Source organism: Amblyomma mixtum, chromosome 9 (genome assembly GCF_055824585.1).
Source record: "Amblyomma mixtum isolate Tamu chromosome 9, ASM5582458v1, whole genome shotgun sequence".
In the NCBI taxonomy this organism is placed as follows: domain Eukaryota; kingdom Metazoa; phylum Arthropoda; class Arachnida; order Ixodida; family Ixodidae; genus Amblyomma; species Amblyomma mixtum.
In genome coordinates, this window is record NC_143020.1 from 9,918,777 (window position 1) to 9,938,946 (window position 20,170).

At 46.5% G+C, this 20,170-nt stretch overlaps 2 protein-coding genes across 2 annotated transcripts in view; one reads left to right on the plus strand and one right to left on the minus strand.

The window, feature by feature from the left end:
- LOC149328273 (uncharacterized) overlaps window positions 1-16,586 on the plus strand; it is a 46,097-nt gene extending 29,511 nt beyond the window's left edge. Inside the window, exons 2-3 of the mRNA XM_089560192.1 lie at window positions 11,717-12,013; window positions 14,532-16,586. Of these exons, the coding sequence (XP_089416318.1) occupies window positions 11,717-11,803 (87 nt within the window). The 3' untranslated portion in view covers window positions 11,804-12,013; window positions 14,532-16,586. The remainder of the gene's footprint in view (window positions 1-11,716; window positions 12,014-14,531) is intronic.
- The window catches only part of LOC149328275 (uncharacterized), a 32,249-nt gene continuing 22,984 nt past the window's right edge, over window positions 10,906-20,170 (minus strand). The window contains exons 6-7 of the mRNA XM_089560191.1: window positions 16,358-16,408; window positions 10,906-12,005 (exon numbers count right to left, since the gene is read on the minus strand). The gene's annotated coding sequence lies outside the window, so the exon portion shown is untranslated. The remainder of the gene's footprint in view (window positions 12,006-16,357; window positions 16,409-20,170) is intronic.

Here is a 20,170-nt window from a genome sequence, read left to right on the forward strand (position 1 = left end):
TTTTGGCAAGCTGTGCCCTTCCATTATCCCTCCTCTACAGTACGCCGATGGCATACACACTGAAACGCTTCCTGGCGCTATAAAATTGCTCCTTCACACTCGCGTCGCTACAGGTGATTCTTCCCACAATCTCCATTTCCTTAATCACGTTCGGGACATTACTGCGCAGCCTTGCAACCACTTAATTCAAGATTTACCGTTCACTGCTGCGGAGGTCCAAGCTGAAAACAATTCATTAGATTTGTCGTCTTCTCCGGGGACTGATCTTATCTCTCGTCGTTTTGTTGTTGTTGTTGTTGTAGCCTACGACAGAATGGCACATACCCACTCCGGGGGATCGGCCAAGAATCGGGTGGTAAAGGTTGGTATTCACCTGTACGTAGTAAAGGCAAAAGGAAAGCATACGGGGGAGGAACACGGGAGTCTACCACAAGAAGGGCACGGACAGGATGAAAAAAAAAATGAAACAAAACAAAAAACAAATGTCGTCGCCTTGTTTAACGCTCATCCCTCGTTTTTCGTCTCAATCTATAATTCTGCGTTGCCCGTTGGTTACTTTCCGCAGATATGGAAAATTGGCAGGATTACTTTTGCCCGAAACCGAATAGACCAAAGCACCTTCCGAATTCTTACCGACCGATGAGTATCTATTCGTGTTTCGGTGAAGTGCTCGAGCGTTTACTATATGGTCGGCTGTATTACTTCCTGTTTCAAAATAAACTACTTCCCAGAAATCAGCATGGTTTCACGCATAGCCGAAGTTCTGTTCAGGTTATCATTGAGAGTTACATAGTATATAAACAACAAAAAAAAATCCTGTTTCGAATTTCTCTGGACTTCAGAGGTGCATTTGATAGTGTTTGGCACCCTTTGGTTTCGCATTTTTTATGAAAACACCATTGTCCTCGAAATATATATTCTCTTTTGGCGTGTTTCCTTCATAACCGCCATTTGACCTATCAATCTCCTTCGTGCACTCTTTCTGTGCCTTCTTCCCTCGTCTGTCCGCAGGGTTCGCCACTACTTTGGAACATTGTCCCCTCACCTATACACATTCAGGCATATGCAGATGACACCATTATACAGGGCGTTCCGTATTTATCTGTCCGGGTTGTAAAAAATTCTCCAGCGCAAACTACTGGTTTATTTGGTCTCAAGCACAGACCACAGGGCAGCATGTCATAGTCTTGAGTTTTCCGATAAATAATTTAACATCGGAACTTACTTGCATTGTCTGGAGTCGGCGAAGAACTGCAGTCGTCTGCGCAGAGAATTTTGTCTACTGCAGGCCCCAAATAAAGGTTTTCACAATCCCATGTCGAGGCGAGCGGAATAGACGATTTGAGAGGCAGCGCCATCTGGCGAACTGCGAGGCAACCAATGTGCCTGCTGGAGCTGGGGCACGTCTTGCAGTACCCCAGATGGCGCAGCCTGTCAAATCGGCTATTACGCTCGCCTCGGCGAAAAATTCTCTGCGCAGACGACTGCAGTTCTTCGCCGACTCCAGACAATCCAAGTAAGTTCCGATGTTAAATTATTTATCGGAAAACGCAGACTATCATAATCTGCCCTGTGGTCTGTGCTTGAGACCAATTAAGTGAGTAGTTTGCGCTGGAGAATTTTTTACAACCCGGACAGATAAATACGGAACGCCCTGTACTTGTCCCTGGTAAAACTAGCCGAGCGTTGTCAACACTGGGTGCAAAAGTTATTCTCGAAAAAGTTATTCTTAAACGGCTATCCTCCTTCACTGAAAGATGTAACATTATCACTACCGCTCAATATGGGTTTCGTAAAAATAGATCGACTGAGTTAGCTCTCCTTGCTCAGAAAGAATTCATACTAAAACATTTTGAATCCAAAAACATGGTACTTGGTTTATTTTTAGATTTTTCAAAGGCGTTTGACCTTGTTAATCACTCTGTGCTGCTTAAAAAATTAGACCACTACGGTATTAGAGGCATAGCCCATATGCTGATTTCCTCATACTTGCGACATAGATCTCAGTTTGTTAGTATTGCCGGTGAATGCTCCCAGTTGAAAGCGGTAGCTTCTGGCGTTCCGCAAGGGAGCATTTTGGGTCCGTTTCTTTTTGTTCTTTATATTAATGATATTGTTCGCATCGATAGCACTGCTAAGTACATAATTTATGCAGATGACACTAGTCTGTTTTTTTCGGGTACTTCAACGGCTGATCTCGCAAATCGAGCTAATAAAACCTTAAAAGAAATAAATACTTGGACTGCTGATAATCACTTAAGAATTAACGTTAGTAAAACTGCAGCCGTCATGTTCCACCCACGTCACAAACACTTTGAACTTCCTCTAATTGAATTAAACAATACCAGAATAGAATTTGTGCAGTCTGTGAAAACTCTGGGCGTTTACTTTGCAGCAGATATGTCGTGGAATGACCATATTAATTACGTCGTTCAGAAACTTTCCAGAACAGTTGGTATCATGCGCCGCCATTGCTTTAATTTTCCTACGTCAGTCAACATGTTACTTTATCACTCTTTGTTCTCTTCCATAGCCAGCTACGGATGTATGGTGTGGGCAACAACAACAGCTGAAAATATTAACAAACTCACTGTCTTACAAAAACGTATTATACGCATTGCATGTAAAGTGCCGTATTTCTTCCACACTGCGAGCCTTTTCCACCGACACAACGTTATTCCAATGAAATCCATGTATAACTATAGGCTGTGCTATAAATATAAACTCGCCATAATGAAAAATGATGACTTCTTACTTACACTTGCTAGGTTAGAGCAAAGCAGAACTGTGTATGATACCCGCGCAGCAGAGCCTTGGAATGTTAAGAAATGCCGTACAAACTATGGCAAACAAATGTTGCAGCATACCTTACCGACACTTCTGAACCAGTTGTACTGCCACAAGAATCTTGATGTCTCCAATATTTCTCTGAAAGAATTGCCCCAAATATTCGTGTAGTTCTTTTTTTTCTTGCTATTACCATTTTGAGTGCACCTGTCAGTTCTGCTGTCCTTTATTTTCTCCTCCCTGTGTTTGCCTTTATAGTCTCTTTGACCTAATATAGTTCTTTTTTCTTTTACAAGCAGAATGTACTGCTTACTGAACGTACATGTGTCATTCTATGTACAGAACATACGAGTTTTTTCTTACTATTTGTTTGATGTCCTATTCCGCCGCCGTCAATGCTGCACTGTAAGAGGAAGCCAGGACCTCTCAAGCTGTCTATACAGCTTTTTCCCTGGCTGTCCTCGCAACACCTAGTTGCGGAAATAAACGTTCAAACCTTCAAACCTTCAAATGTTTTAACTTTAATCCAAAACTGGTGTACCGCATCTCGCGTTCAGTTAAACCCAGAAAAGTGTTCTTAGGTTTTGTTTTTAAAGGAGTCCCGACGTTACACAAACGTAAGCCAACTATTCGAGTAGAGACAGCCTCAAGTGTGAACCGAGTAGTAAATTATTAGGCGCTGTCATTGACTCCACTTAAACTTTGTTACCCATGTTAACAAATTGCAAACGAAAATTCTTGCATCTACGTTTGCAATTGGTTAACATGGGTAACAAACGAAAATTCTTGCATCTACCCAAATGGCTAAAAGTTTTGCTTACGAAGAAACGTATCGGCTTTGGAGTTTGCAGACACATCAGTACCAATTTCTTCACTCAGTTGACCCACATCTTAGATCAAGACTCTCACCCAGAATTCCTCGACAACTGGAAACACTTTATCACCGACTTCGTCTGAATTCTGCATATACAAACCGCTTGCGATACCGTTTTGGACAAACGAACAGTCCGCATTGTGACAATTGTGCCTCGATAGAAACTGTGGAACATATCCTACTTGTGTGCCCTGCGTATGCTAACGAGCGTGCGTACTATGAACATTGCATGCAGAAGCTATGCCCAGTGCCCCTAACAATGGACAAAGTTTTAGGTCCCTTAGCCTGCTTCAGGCAACAGAGACTTGCAATGAACTTTCTTTTTACATATTTAAAAGACATTGGACATCTCGATAAGCTCTAAATTCACTTGCACGTTACCTTCATGCATTCTTGATGCAGTGAACTTCGTCAGCCCATTTGTCGGACTATGCGCTCCATCATTCCATAGGTTACATCAATACTCGCCATTGCATCCTTAGTACCCATTTCATGGCCGCATTTTATCTTCGTTTTTTTTTCTTTTACCTCTTCCACGCTGCTCTCCTTCTGTCTTTTTCTCCCAAATTCCCCTTCCTACCCAGAGTAGCATGCTAGCGATTTTTAAACGCCGGCTAAATTCTCTGCATTTCATTAAAGAGTCTCTCTCTCTCTCTCTCTTGCATCTACCAACCAAGCTCCTTAATTAGTTTCGTTTCCATTTTTCACGTTTCTCCTTCTCATTTGCGCCAAATTTATCATCAGGTTATTCTCCCTACAATTACCTATGCCGCGCCAGCTTGGTGGTTTCATTGCCCCCTTTCCCGGCTAAGACATCGATCGCGTTTTATCGCTTCAACGAATTCTCCTTATTGCTCTTACTGGTGCCTACAATACTCGCAAACCTCTGCTCTTCATGTTACATAGAATTCAGCGGAAAAAAAGAAACAGACAAGGGACGAAGTAAGGGACACAGAGACGGTCACGAGCGCTAACTACCAACTGTTTATTCATGCTGAAGTACAGGGGATATATAGGAAGGGAATGGAGAGCATGCGCGTAGAGAGGTACAGATAATGCACATCCGTCAAGCAAACAAGTTAATCAAAAAACGTATCTAAAAAAGCTTATTCAGCTGTCACTGACACAACGTTCGGACAGCTTTCTGATATCATAAGATTCTAAAACGAGCCTTGCCTTATCACTGCCGCTCTTGCCAAGAATCGTGGTCTTCTCTAATCCCGCCCTACATTTACACGAAGCAAGGTGCCGCACAAGATTAACATTCGTGTCGTTATTTTCTATGTTTTTGGCATGCGGCCAGTTTGGCCAACGTATGAAGCCCCACATGAGAAGGGTATGCTGTCCGAACGTTGTGTCACACACACATCTGTACAGCTCAGCTGAATGTGCTTTTTTAGATACGTTTTTAGATTAACTTGTTTGTATGACGGATGTGCATTATCTGTACCTCTCTACGCGCATGCTCTCCATCCCAGTAAAAAAAAAAAACATTGGAACCAATTGGATTTCCAATGGGTTCCAATTGGACGAGTTCAGTTTCCAATTGGTTCCAATTGGAATGGTGTTCCAATTGAACGGTCCAAATGGACTATCCAATTGGACCGTTTGGGTTTCCAATTGGTGAGCCCAATTGATCTTACCCATTGCATCCAATTGGTCCGCCGAACTGCACCCAATTCATCCAATGAATGTCTGCATGTTTGACGAAAAAGGTAGAACTAATATGGTACTACAATAAGAGCTATCAGCAGCTTAGCCTAATAAATTGTACTCACCACCTACACCACCACTGGAGCTGAAATTAAATAACTGCGCTCAGTGGGCAAGCACCACCGGCCCCAGCATGAGAGCCTAATAAATTGGGTATATAAGTTGGAGCAGAAGAGTGTTCTCTGGATGTACATATTGAGCTATGCTACTAGTGCCTGAATGTGCAGTGTTGCTTGTGTGTGATGTATGTGTGTCTGTATTGGCTTTGATTTCCATAAAAGCATGTTAATTTCAATTCCGTAGAAAAATGTTGATTAGCACTACCCAGTCAAAAAAAAAAACCATTGGGACCAATTAGTTTTCAGACACCATTGGAACCAGCTGGCTGAAAAGCCAACTGGAACCAATTGGTCTTTCCAATTGGTTCCAATGGTGCGCAAAAATCAACTGGTTCCAATTGGAAATCTCAATGTTTTTTTTTTACTGGGATTCCCTTCCTATATATTCCCTGCACTCCAGCATGAATAAACAGTTGGTATAGTTAGCGCTCGTGACCGTCTCTGTGTCCCTTACTTCGTCCCTTGTCTGTTTTTTTTTGCGCTGAATTCTATATAACATGCTTGACCAACAAGCCCAGCAGCTTGCTCTCCTGAACTGCTCTTCACGTTGTTGCAAACGATCTTCCTTTGCGTATTTATCTAGATCAGTTACGTGCAGAGTTCATGCTTCTCACATTGCTACAATCCGTAATATACGGCAATACATTTTATGACCCATCTGAAATTCAACCTTTATTTAATCCCTGGTTCGACCATCCCTCACTGAAATTAAAATTTTCTTTTGTTCAGCTTAGTTCTCGATAAGCCCTATTCTTTTCTTGTCAACGCGCACTGCATATTCACACTGATGGGTCTTTCACCCATCGCTCAGCTGGTGCTGCTTTTGTTGTTTTTAGCTCAACACAAAATATTGTACACGTTTATCGTCTCTGTTTAGAACCACCCTCTAGTTCCTATGCCGCTTAGCTTGCAGCCTTTTTTGCTGCTCAGGGTATATAGTTCCAAACTATGTGGGGGACATCGAAAATCTCGGAGACTGCAGCAAACTTCACACCGCTATACGATCGTTTGCGCGTTTACCTTCGCGAAGATTGATTTTCGAGTAAAGGAAATAGTGCAGTACTTTGTCTTATGTATCACGGTGGTCACCCGAACCGCACGGCAAGGCAAGGGATAAATGAGGTAGTGACAGAAGAGGTACCGTAGTGCAGGTCTCCGGAATAATTTTGACCATCTGGGGATCTTTAATATGCACCGACATCGCACAGCACACGGGCGCTATTTACATTTTGCTTCCATCGAACGCGGCCGCCGTGGTCGGGTACTCCGGCATATGCGATTTTCTGCCATAGCTGAGCACTTCGCGCTATGTGCATTTGCCTCCGCTACTTGCCACCCACACCACCAGTCATGTGGTGTGTGTGTGTGTGTATGAGCGGGGGACGTCAGGTAGCATAAGCGAAGCGGGCGCGCGCGGTCGTGCACAACGACGACGAAGCCGTGATTGCAACAAACGTGCTGCCGGCGGATGTGTCGATATATCCTGGTGGGCAACTTCGTATTGCTCGCTTTTGTTCGAACAAAGCTGTGAAGGGAATCAATACCTTTTCAGCAGTTCTGTACGTCACACGGCGATTATTAATCTGTTTTTCTTGTGTCGACAAAAGGCATTTACCTTCGGTAAAACAAGGAACGATAGCTGGTCATTAAGCGTGCGGGTTAACTTCCTACGTCACGTTTATATAGTGAATTTTGAGACATCAGGTGTGCAGTCAATAGCAAGCTAATCATACCCACGACACAAAGACGACGTGATGCAGAAAGAAAATGCAGAGATACAAGCGGCGCTCGGCTGTGTTACATATAGCACACAAGATTCTAGGGTGCCTCGCGGCGGTTGGTTGCGCGTTGGATCCTCAAAGAACATGTGCATCATATGTTCAAGAGCTCCCTAATCCCTACCGCTGAGTAGAAGTAGTTAGTTAAGAAGAACTTCTTGTTGGGCGAGTTGGTGCATACTGTTGTAGGTACGAATTGCGCACAAAAGACACACAGAGGAAAACACACGAGAGAGACTGAAAGAGCGTAATTTTTCCAAGATTCACAAACATTTAGCTACTTCTCTCAATGAACATAACATATTTGGTGAATATTTTCTGAGTGAAATAACTGCCTGGCCTAATGGGTCCAATTGGCTAGTCCAGGTGGGTCCAATTGGTCGGGTGTCCAAAAACACCACTGGAACCAATTGGTTCCAATTGGGAAATCCAATTGGAACCAATAGGAATGTCCACTTGGTTCCATTTGGAATGCCCAATTGGTTCCAACGGTATTTTTGACTGGGATAGCCCCCACACCACACGCACTCTATCACGCTGAGCGCTTACTTACCCACCGGCTTCTCCCCCACCCCAAGAGAAATTGGCCAACGGTCGATGGTTGGCAACTCGCCAGCCTCGAGTTGGTGGCCGACGTGCTCAGCCGACTTAGCTAGGACCAGCGTTGGGCAACGGCAGGCCAACTGCTGTGTGGGGGTACGATTGGCAAAACGCAGACAATCGACCGCTGGCAAACGCCTGGAAATAGCTGGCCACCGACGCGTAGGCAAGCAAACAAAGGCCGACATCAGGCCACCAAACACATCCGGTAAATTTTTTGACATTTTTTGCTCGAGCACTGCTTAACTTCCCTTAGTACGCCAACACGTCAAGCTTATTTCCGAAAACAAATATAATACCTGTGTTTAGCCTTTATAATTACAAGTTAAGTCAAGCTTTGAAGCGAGATAAAAGACAATTTAAAGTTCCTTCATGAATTATCAAATCTTAACACGAACGCACATTCCTATGTCACAAGATACACGGAACAGTGGAAGATGGTCACTCCGCAAACCAATTATTCTACACAAAAAATATCACACAGTACCATTACTTTTTAATAATCAGGTTTTGATTTGTATACATTTCATGTCCGACCGCTGCATACTTTTTGTCACTGATTCTTTCTCAAATAGTTGAGCATTTTTCATGTATTTTACGATTTCTTCTTTACTTTTACTCATATTTCATATGTAGTCAATTGCTGTGTGTTTATTCCTGCTCGATCGTCGTAGCCTTGTAAAAGAGGCTGTGGGCTCCAGTCAAGTCGACTTTTACCCACGGTCTCCTCTATCAGTGATGTAAATAAAAGCGCAAAAAAAAATCTCTGCCTCTCCCATAACCGAGATTAGAGTAAGCATGAAATTTTTACGGGCATAACACATCGATTGTAGATGGTACTAGTCAAAATCTTGAAATGGGTCTAGTGTTCAACACACCACACCACACTCTTCTTGACGCGTCGAAGCGATCGCCTGCAATAGTGCGGGCTTAGGTAGGCAGCCGCGAACTGTGGCGGCCTTGTCGCTTTCGGGAGCGGCCGCATAATCATGGCGGTTGTCGGGAGGGGCAAGCTGTCTTCTGCTGTGGCGTATCACTCGCAAAGCGATCGCTTTCCGCAAGACGCTTCCTACCTCTCCTTTCATCAGGCTCCATTGCTCGGCTTAAGCAGCTGTGACGGTGGCGGCATTGAAATGCAGGACGATGCAGAAGCGTACGCGGACACGACAAGACGCAGGCCTGAGAAGAATGTATATGCAGCGCGTTCAAACACTCCGCGAGCGTGTATACATCTGCCTGCCAAAGGGGGAAACGTCATGAGCTGAAGGCCCAGCGGCCGGTCTTTTACATGCGTGAGCGTGGGACTGCGGCGCCATCCTTGGGGACGGCGCAGAAGCAGTTTTTCCGCCCAAAGCCCTTCTTTCCCTGGAGCTCCCCTCTTGCTCTAAGCGGCCCTCTCTCAAAGTCCCTAACAGATCATGTATGTGTCTCGTTAAATCTCGTACGGTGCCCGGATGCTCTCGTTTCAGCTCCCGGATGTGTGGAATTCAGTGCCCGGATGTTGGCTCTCGGTCGGCGTGACGTCACCACACTGCCGACAACGGGAGCTAAAAGCATTTCATGCTTAAAAACACTGTGTTAAGGCTGGTTCGTATGCAAGCGACTGAGCGATTGAGCGGCGGGCCGCAGTGAAAACTTCCAACTTGAAACCTCACTGCTAGCCACCGTGACGACTCAAAACAGGTTGTTGCGCCGCGGCAGCAACATTCGCACGCATGCCTATTTTGTTGCGACAGGCACATTCTCGTGGGGCGCTTAGCCATTCTTCGACACATTCATGCTCCCTCGTTGTGAAACCCCTTCCTCGGAACGTTCATCCCCAGTACCACATCCCTCGCCGCACTGCTCGCGCTAAGGCCCTTCACAAGTATTACGGCCAAGCGCAGGACGCCATTTGGGTAGATGTCGGTTAGTTACAATCCAGCCCTAGCACAGCTCCTCACACACCGCCTTCCCTCGGGCTCTACGCCTGAGGAGGCAGAGGAAACCGCCATCGCCCTAGCTGTTGTACATTCCAATGCAAACTACATCTTTAGCGACTCCAAAACGACTCTGTTCAACTTCGCGAGAGGCAGGATTCATGCCCCTGCTTGGGAGTTGTTGAACACCCCGTAGAGCTCCAGTGGGTGCCGGCTCACTCTGGGAATCCAGGAAACGAGGCTGCCGATAAATTAGCCCGAGGTTTGATTTGCCAGGCTCAGGACGGCCTCGGTCCAGGCTTCTCGAGAGAACGGGCGCACACCTTTGCAGAGCTCACACAAATGCCCCGCTTGGACCATCGGACTTACCCTCCTCCACACCCCTCCCTTACCAACTCCCAACAGATCCTCTGGAGACGCCTCCAAACCCGCTCTCTCTCATCCCCTCAGATGCTATCTCACTACTGTGGCACCTCCCCTGCATGCTCCCTGTGCGGCAACCCTCACGCCACACTCTCCTACATGCTTTTCGGCTGCCCTGCTGATTCTTACCCGCACGGACAGCCCGCGTTATCAAGTTGGGAGGACTGGGAGGTTGTGCTCTCGTCTCTGGACCCGCCATCGCAGCTTGCTGCGGTGCTTCGGACATCATGAACACCACAGAACGTTCCGACGTAAAGTGGGACCGTGCGGTGGTCCAGGGACCCAAGGGGGGTCAACACACTTGCCATAATAAGTTTCTCTGTTGCCATTGTTTTTGAATGCTGTATGTGGCCATTTTTTATCAGACCGCGTCATCGAGGCAACATTGGCAGTCTACAAGTCGAAAGGGCCCCGAGTTGCATGAAAACTAAACAAAACAAAAAGAAAAATTATCACCACAACCTTACGAAGCGCCTCGCTTAACTGCCCAACGGATGCTTCAAACAACCCCGCCGCACCGGCCGATCCGATCTTGGCAGTTCCAGCGTTGGTGGCACTGAACGCTGTGCTTCAGTGGCGTCACCTGGCCATTGCAGGTTGCCTGTACACTACTTTGCACGGTGTTATGTTCATACCTGGTGTAGGTAATGCGGGACACACAATCCCACACGTTTTGAAGAAAAACAGCCACAAAGTGGAAAAAATCTTTTATGAACAAAGTATATAAAAGCATTTAAAAAAAACCGACTCTTTTCAACTCTTTACACAGCAAAAGGCTGACACGTCCTCTTTCTGATGTCAGCTATCTGGTTTTCCGGACTGAGCACAGATGCCAGCAAGAGCTGGCCCACACTGAAGATATGGAATTGCAAAGAGTGAAGTGCCAGTCTGTAGGAGTCTTAGCACATCGCTCAGCGCATTGGTTGCCTCTAGCTCAGCTTAATGCGGCTGATTACCACCAAGTCGCAAGTTTCGTCGACACCCTGGCACAGCTTTGAAACTGCCGCCATCACATGCACATAGCTGCAAAGATGCGTTCTTGTGCCGCGAACATTGCATCCATAAGGAACAAACCTGTGGTCTTGACTGGAAGAAGCCATTACCACATATGCGCTATCACCATTAAAGAGACATGAGGAGCTTTGTACCCGCAAAAACTCCGATGCTGCTGAATATTTCCCACTTCTCCCAGGTGTTCTCTAAGGCAATGGTGGTTACAAACATGACTCATTTGCATAACGCTACCACATCCATCTTTGGTCTGCTTTTTCGCTTCCCTGTCCTGTCCACAAACAGAAGGGCTTTTTTCAGAAACGCGCGTTTTCCTGGCTGCCTTTCTGTTATTCACTAGAAGAGTATGATGTGAAAGCGTTCTTGAAAGAGCAGCGCCTGTGCTTAACCCTACTTTCATTCTTTGGCATGTGCTGCCTAGCACAACCCCAATGAGATAACCAGCCCGCGAGGCTCTCGGGCGAATGAACAAATAAATAAATGACAATGCAGCTGTCCGGGGCTCAGCTCGGCATCGTGGAGGACGCATCGGCAGCTCCCCCTGGAGAGGGCAGCCTCTTGCGGCGGTGTCGTGCGTAGCGGACGGCTGGCGCCCGCAGCAGCCTTCGCACCTGGGCCCTGAGCGCGCGGTTCTCCAACTCCGAGCGTCGGCCCCTGGCGAGGGCGACGGCGAGCCGCTTCTGGGCGCTCAACAACTTTTCCTCCAGGTCGTCAATGCGCCCTCGCAGGTCCTCCTCTGTCTTCAGCGGCCGCCGTTCCAGCACGGCCGCCAGGGCGCTTGCTGCACGAGTACATAAGCACACTTTGGTCAAATGTTTAGGGGAATCCCCCAAGGTGGAGTAGATTAGTAATAAGGGAGTAATTAGGAATTAACCCTAATTACCCTAATTAGAGTAATGGTGGATGTCAATGAGTAGTTACTCCCTTATTACAAATCTACTCCACTGTAGCGCAGCAGCGCCACCTGTACTCGTGAAGTAGAAATAAAAAGCACGAACAGCCTGCGATGAGGTCCGACAGGAGGAGCCACGGAAGTTAACGACTCCTTTCACTCCCGTGGTGCAATCGGCAACAACCCAAAAGTTAACGACTCCTTTCACTCCCGTGGTGCAATCGGGAGGATATAAAATGGGCAGTCGGGAGCGAAGGGAACCAGTGGTCCCCGGAGCTAGAAGGGAGCATAAGCCCTCTCTCCTTAGTTCGCCGTGGGCCGTCGGAGTTAGCGTTGCGGCACTGGTACCCACCAGAAGCCCTCACTGATCCGATGGTTCCCGGTCGAGGCAGTGTAGACTCCCCACGCTCGGACCCGAGGACTTAGCGTTGCGGCACTGGTACCCACCAGAAGCCCTCGTTACTTCCACGGCCTCCGGTCCCCTAGTCTGTTCCCTGGGCTGTACAACCAACTCGTCGCACATCAAAGGTGTTCGAAGTACCCGCGACACCACCTTGGGGGATTCCCCTAAACATTTGACCAACACAGTTCCCACTTCAACTTACTGATCAATTCGCTCTCGCCCTACCATAAGCTTGCCGTCCTGGTTAGCTCAATTGGTAGAGCGACTGCTCCGGTGAAGCGGTGGTCCTGGGTTCGAACCCCAGACCAGGACGAATTTATCTTTAACTACGAAGTTTCTGAGAAAGCTGTATTAGAGCACTGCATGGGCCTCAATTTGAGGCCCAAGCCCGGCCCGGGCCCGAGACCTGAAGCCCGAGCCCGGCCCAGGCCCGCGGCTTCAAGCCCGGGCCCGGCCCAGGCCCGCTAAATTATCGTTCTAGCGAGCCCGGCCCGGCCCGTGAATCCCGGAGTGAGACCCAGCCCGGGCCCGGCCCGGGCCGTTTCACAGTAACGCTTGAGGTATACTGCTCTGAGTAAGTAGACTGCTACTAGACCGATAAGGAACTGGCCGACAAAGGTTCTGAAACCACTGCGTGGCTGCAGAAAGTTGGTTCTTTTTAACCCAGAAGGATGTGATTAAGGCCCGTCTTTTGGACAGTGATATCGTGTAGGTGCGCAAAGATAAACTCGGAAGTTCCGACAGCCGAATAAAAAGGGCTGCATACGAGCGTAATATAATACTTTTCATTCCCCCACGCTTTTAATCAGTTATATATTTTGCCGCCCGCGAAGTAAACATTAAAGCTGCCTAGCAAGCAGTGCGATGACATTTTTTTAGTGAACGCGATCTCTCAGGTTGTACTCATAGCCGAACTAAGTGGTCGCCTTTCAGCAGAAACGAAAAGCTTAAAGGCTTGAGTTTTTCACGGTGTGTGTTTGAAGACTATAAGCGTCCTAAACTTATATGTTCTTCCCGAATGCATTTCCAATAGTCTATAGGTATGTTTTGGGATGACGAACAATCAATGACCGATTAAGGCTGGTTGAATTTTACTCTTACTGATGGAGCAGAAGATAACGCGCGAACCACGTGATAACTTACAGGGCAAAGCACTTGTCATGACAACCAGGCTGAAGAAGCAAGGAGGGATAGATGTGGTCATGAGATGAGATTTACAAACTCTCGCGAGTTTTTGTGGCTATTTAATTTACGAGATGTTCCGGTCAGCTGATCAAAAAGAAAACCAAACGCGCTTTAGTTTGTAAATTTTCTCTCACGAAAAAAATATAGCTATAAAATAAAAGCTATGTTTTTGGGGCTAAAGGGCCCAAGAGGAGTCAGGCTGTGAGTGAAACCGAAGCAAAGGGCTCCGGATCATTTCGACCGCCTGGGTTTCTTCAACGAGCAATGATACTACAAAGTGCACGGCTGTCATGTTTGCCGCCGAAAAAGAAATGCGGCCGCCGAGGCTAGGAGCAAACCCTGGTTCCCCGGCTTAGTAGTCAAGAAAATTGACCACTAAGCCACCGCGGCGTGGAAATAGAGAAATAAATGAGTCAATGAATAAAGCTTTACTATAACTTTACTATAACTATATAAGCGTACTATAACTCATAGCTCATCCGTGCCGCTGCTCCAACGCCGTAGCTTTGTACTTCACACTGCAATAGTGAATGAATAGTCGGACAGAAGCCGTTTCTGTACGGACTCAAGGCCGGATCGGTCCGCGGCTTTAAGCCCGAGCCCGGCCCGGGCCCGCAACTTCACGCCCGGGCCCGGCCCAGGCCCGGCAAAACAAATCATGTCCCGGCCCGGCCCGCGGGCCGGGCCGGGCCCGGGCTTTCGGGCTGGCCCGAGCCCGTGCAGTGCACTAAGCTGTATAGCTTTCCTTTGTAGCCATATGGCTACGCTTGGGTGGATGTCAGTGGGTAATTCCTTATTGTAAACACACTTTTCTCTTGCACCCACAGGCTGGAACGTGTGTGATCTAACGCGCGCCACAACCGTGCTAAGGCTGGTTCACAGGCAAGCAACTGAGCGGCGTGCCGCAGCGAAAATTTCCAACTTGTTGGAACCTCACTGCTCACCAGCGCGATGACTCAAAACAGGTTTCTGCATCGCCGCGGTGGTAGGATTTGCTAGCGTTTTCACTTGCATGTGAAGCAAGGCATTATGTAAGAAAAGTAAAAGCAGAAATACTTCAGAGCGTCGCTGAAATAATGCTAAGCATGTAGGTGGAATATCTTATAACCATTAGCCTGACCACTTCCGCTGCAGGACAAAGGTTTCTTCTACCAAGGACCTCAGATTACCCCTGTAGCGGCGTTCATCATCGCAGCACTGCGCCCCTCGCGTGAGCGTCAAACACAGCGACCTGGAAGACAGTGAACAGCTCGAACGCTTCTCTCCTCAGCCGACTGGGCCTCTTGGCGCCGGTACCCATTGTAGAGTGTAATAAATGTGACTAATGCTGCACCACATTTCTGGTGACCCCCTGTCATATTTAATTACAACTTGCTTAATTCGAACTTTCTGTTTACTCAAATGGCTCCCCATAAATACCACATCACATATTACTTGACTGATCTTCTTTTTCATGCCCGCGCTACAGTGCTCCCCGCTAAGACAGGGGACTCAGGGTCACGTGACACGTGTGCTATGGAGTGGCATGAAGTAATGTGTGCTGCAGCGTGCACGCCAAAGACACGCACGCATTCTTTGAAACGTGCCAGCAAAGGGCACAAATTGTTGAGCTAAAATGCCGAATGTAATTACTTTTTAGGATTACGCAGAGGTGATATGGTCATTAACAACGGCCAGCTACAACTCTGATTGCAACTAGGTGCCTCACTGTAAAAGATTAACTATTATAAATTAGTTAAAAAGCTCATCAGTGAACATGATACATCTGTTTCACAATTTCGACCAACACTCGTATTACAAATCTGCAAAAGACGTGTCTGTACCTGAAAAAGCCTATTTATAAAGATTCCGGTCACCTTCGTTCAAACAACCCGTATATTGCCTTCCAGAAGGAAACAGCGGAGATATGCATGGCGCTTTTGCAACATATTAGACTCACAAGATTGTGAAATGCACGGTAAAAAGAACACGTTTACAGAAGAGATCAAACTATACACGTTAGCGAGCTTTTCCATTCACGAACCTAGATGCTGATCATTGCAGCTGACTCATGCGACCTTCCACTCACTAGAAGTGTGGGCAGTGTTACGTTCTTATCATTTTTAAAAGAGAAGTGTCGAAGAGGCCTGATCACCCTGTACTATCTAAGCATTAACAACGTTGCATAAAAGTTATGAATTTAGCAGATTCCATGTATTCCGTGTATTCATATACAGAATCACGCAAAAAATAGGAGATTTATTGAGTAAAGCATAATTACGGAATAAACAAATTAAGCTAATCTTGATGCTTTCTCAGAGAAATGCCTTAGGAGGACAAAACTGCACATAAATATGCAGGTGTCCATACTGAATCGAGAGAAATTCAAATCTGCTCCTTCCCATGCCACTGCAGCATTACGACTACAGGAATTTTAGGCTGCTTTGCTACTAGAATTAGCTTTGGCATGAAGTTATTTTTCAGTGGGCCTCCTGGGCATCTGAGAGCTGACAGTCTGATCTTGCTCAAATATGTTGCTAAACACCACATGAAATCCAATTTCCGTATATGTGTCGCACAAACAAGCACAGTGCTGTTTCCCTTTCAAAAACTGCTAGCCGCACTGTTCACGCAACATGCACAGCACACATTAATGAACGGAAGCACTACTCACCACCAACAGTGACCACATGGTTCATCAATGGAGAGAAGGTGGTCCCAACAGCTGAGAAGGAAAGAGAAAAATCTTGTTAAAAAAAAGAAACCACTGAAGACAACTGTGCTTCTTCACACATGGTGAACATATGAAGCTATACTATGCTTCCACTGAAGGAAGGCAGGAATAACCCTTTCAGGCGCTTTGTACACAATCGTGTAAGCGGCAAACTTACAGCTTTTTCTGAGAAACTGGAGCACTTAACAGTGATTTCATTATTTCAGTCAAATTGAGCACCCTTCTTGTTGCTTTTTTGTACCATATAGCAAGTGCAGTAAATAATATTTCACATAAGAGTGAGCTAGGCAGCACTTTGTCCGTCATTTTTGTGCAGACAGATTTTGCTGCCAGGAAAAATATTGATTGTTTTTGCTCAATATTGAGCGTAATGTGAATCTGCAAAATACAAAGTAATTCCACAATCCCTAGGGTGTTTACCTGAAACACGAGAACATTTTGATGTTATTTATTTCTAACAAATCTGACACTTTGTACGGAATTCTCCACATCATTGCAAAAACTTACCTGCTGGTCTTTTACATTCGAAAACTAACAAATTCCCTTTCTTGAGGCCTGAATATACTACTTAGGTGAAAAATAATTGATTTCAGTCGAAACAAAAAATGGGCGCCTGAAAGGTTAAATGCTTTATCGCTGGGTGACGACACCTAACTTTGTCTCCTTTTTTCAGTTCAAAGACTACTTTCCGGAAAAAAAACTTCAATGCACTGCTTCACAATTAAAGAGGGCGAGGAAGACACGGCAGCAGAAAAGTACAGTAGAAGAATTCGAATCCTTGATCTATACGGCTCGGCCATTTCTGGCGTACAGAATGAAACAAACGACGTGCACATCTACTGTTTGGCCAGAACACGAAGGAATGCCATTCCAATCATGATCTCGCTCGATCAGTCTGGCTGGCATAACAAGAATGACAGAACAGGTGCTTGACGCAAGGGCAGAAAAAGAAGAAAAAGTGCAGATGGTCAACGTGATTCATGCGGAAGAGAATGCGTTTGCATTAGAGTCCATTAGATGGAGCAGCCGCTACCATTGGTGGGTTCAGACCGTGCGAGCGGGTGATGTGATCCAGTATGTCAATCACCGTGTGACACGACCTGCCCTTCCACTCTACCCCACCTGTCCCCTCCCACTTTTTCATCTCCCCTTTCCCACATTCCCTCTTTCTACCCTATCCTGAAAGTGAAGAGGGTGATTACCCACTCTCCACTTTGTCACTTGTCAACCAGGCTTCAGACGGACGGATTTTTACAATGTGGGGGTTCTAATGCTAATGCATTAAAAGAAAACAGCTGTCACATCTGCAACCACAGCAGGAATGCATGCGCCTTGCTTCTCACCACAAGTTCCTTCTCCTTGCAACGCTGATCACGACTATAAGGCTGGTGACAAAGACAGAGGTGAGCAGCACAACCACACTTTGTCAGTTCTTTGATCCATACCCGGGAGCAAAAAGTCACTCCTTTACTGTGAACTACCGAGAGCTGTTTAGGCTATATTGCTCGTTCATGTGGAGTCATTACTGACGCCATAGCAAGACGTGATGACATCTCATCAAGCTGATTGGTCAGAATGGAGTGACACCACGCATGGCAACGATGATTGGCCCGAACACAATGACGACACTCACGCATCACGAGTTCCCCCCTTCCTCATTTCACCGCTTATCCTTTTCCCTCACCGCCTCTTTCACACTGGATGCCACGGCTTATATCATCACCTTGATGCTTATTGGATGGATGAAGAAGTGGCTGTGTGCATGGCTCAAGTTCTACAGCCAGTTATTACACCTGGCTACGGCAACACGCTCGGCTAAAGGAGCCCCTACCCAGGGTTAATAAAAACACCTCCCCTGGCACGGCATGTTGCACCACCCACGCTGTAGCTGAAATTCCTATTACCACAAGGGCAAACGTCCGGCAACCTTTCCTACGAAAGATCTAGGATCAGGAAAAAATAACCACTGGATCTAATTGAGCACTCTAAATGGAATCAAATGAATTCAATAGGTTATTGCCGCAGGCCACTGCATAACATTTCAGTGGGTACCTGCTCACTGTGGCATTCTGGCTAATGAAAAAGCAGATGAAGCGGCCCGTAAGGGCCATCAACATCGGAGATACATTTGAACTTTTTTCACGAAATCGGATGCGTCCCAAATGGCTAAAAGTTTTGCTTACGAAGAAACGTATCGGCTTTGGAGTTTGCCGACACATCAGTACCAATTTCTTCACTCAATCGACCCATATCTTAGATCAAGACTCTCACCCAGAATTCCTCGACAACTGGAAACACTTTATCACCGACTTCGTCTGAATTCTGCATATACAAACGGCTTGCGATACCGTTTTGGACAAACGAACAGTCCGCATTGTGACAATTGTGCCTCTATAGAAACTGTGGAACATATCCTACTTGTGTGCCCTGCGTATGCTAACGTGCGTGCGTACTATGAACATTGCATGCAGAAGCTCTGCCCAGTGCCCCTAACAATGGACAAAGTTTTAGGTCCCTTAGCCTGCTTCAGGCAACAGAGACTTGCAATGAACTTTCTTTTTACATATTTAAAAGACATTGGACATCTTGATAAGCTCTAAATTCACTTGCACGTTACCTTCATGCATTCTTCATGCAGTGAACTTCGTCAGCCCATTTGTCGGACTATGCGCTCCATCACTCCATATGTTACATCAATACTCGCCATTGCATCCTTAGTACCCATTTCATGGCCGCATTTTATCTTCGGGTTTTTTTTTTTACCTCTTCCACGCTTCTCTCCTTCTGTCTTTTTCTCCCAAATTCCCCTTCCTACGCAGAGTAGCATGCCAGCGATTTTTAAACGCCGGCTAAATTCTCTCTCTCTCTCTCCAATTGGATCATGAATCCAACTGGGGAGCCTAATTGGTTTTCTTACTTCCAGTTCGGCAGTGCATTTGATTCCAATGCACTGCCGAACTGTAATGGTGGTTCTGCCGATGGCTTGGACTCCGTGCGCGCAAACTGTGGCGATCAGTATGAGGCGGTTCACCTGGCCCGTTTTTCCGAGCGCTTTATTGATGAAGGTGTTAGGGAAATCAAAAGAACGTTCATACCAGCATGAACTTATTGTTTAAGAAGTAGACATTTTTATATGATTACTGGCGGCTAGTTCCTAAGCGCTTTCCGCTTCGGTTTGAGTGCAAGCACATTAGGCCTAGCGACATCGAATGAGCCAGGAGCGTGGCGTGCTGTCGCCCGGCGAGCCGCACATTGCTACAGAAAGTGTGCCGCCGGCCCATTAATGCCGCAAGCGAACATAGTTTTCCTTTTTTCCCTTTATGATGCGAATTCCTCGTACAGACAATGCTGACTGGTGCAGCAGAGTGACAGCGGTTTTAGAGCAAGTCTGAACAGAAAGACATGTCACTGGCATGCCCGCACAGAGCGAAGGGTCGGTGCAGTACAGGCGCGTTATCCAAATCACTGTTTTCGAGGTGCATGTGACGTCCATTTAACATGCAGAGACGGGGATGTTCGCGCACCTTGTCTAAAGCCACCTCTTCGATACCGAAAAGCCTGGTTACATGCGGTCTCAGAATTAACTCTCTTTTAAACTGGCAAGAGCCCTGGAGCAGGATGTCGGTAGCATGGATAGCGTTTGATACACGATGCCAGATGTTTGCTCAGTACCCGCGTTATGACCCCCGCTCCTAAAAGTTGCTTTCAATCATAATCTCAAATTAGATTTAAGATCACCGGTTGAATGAACAC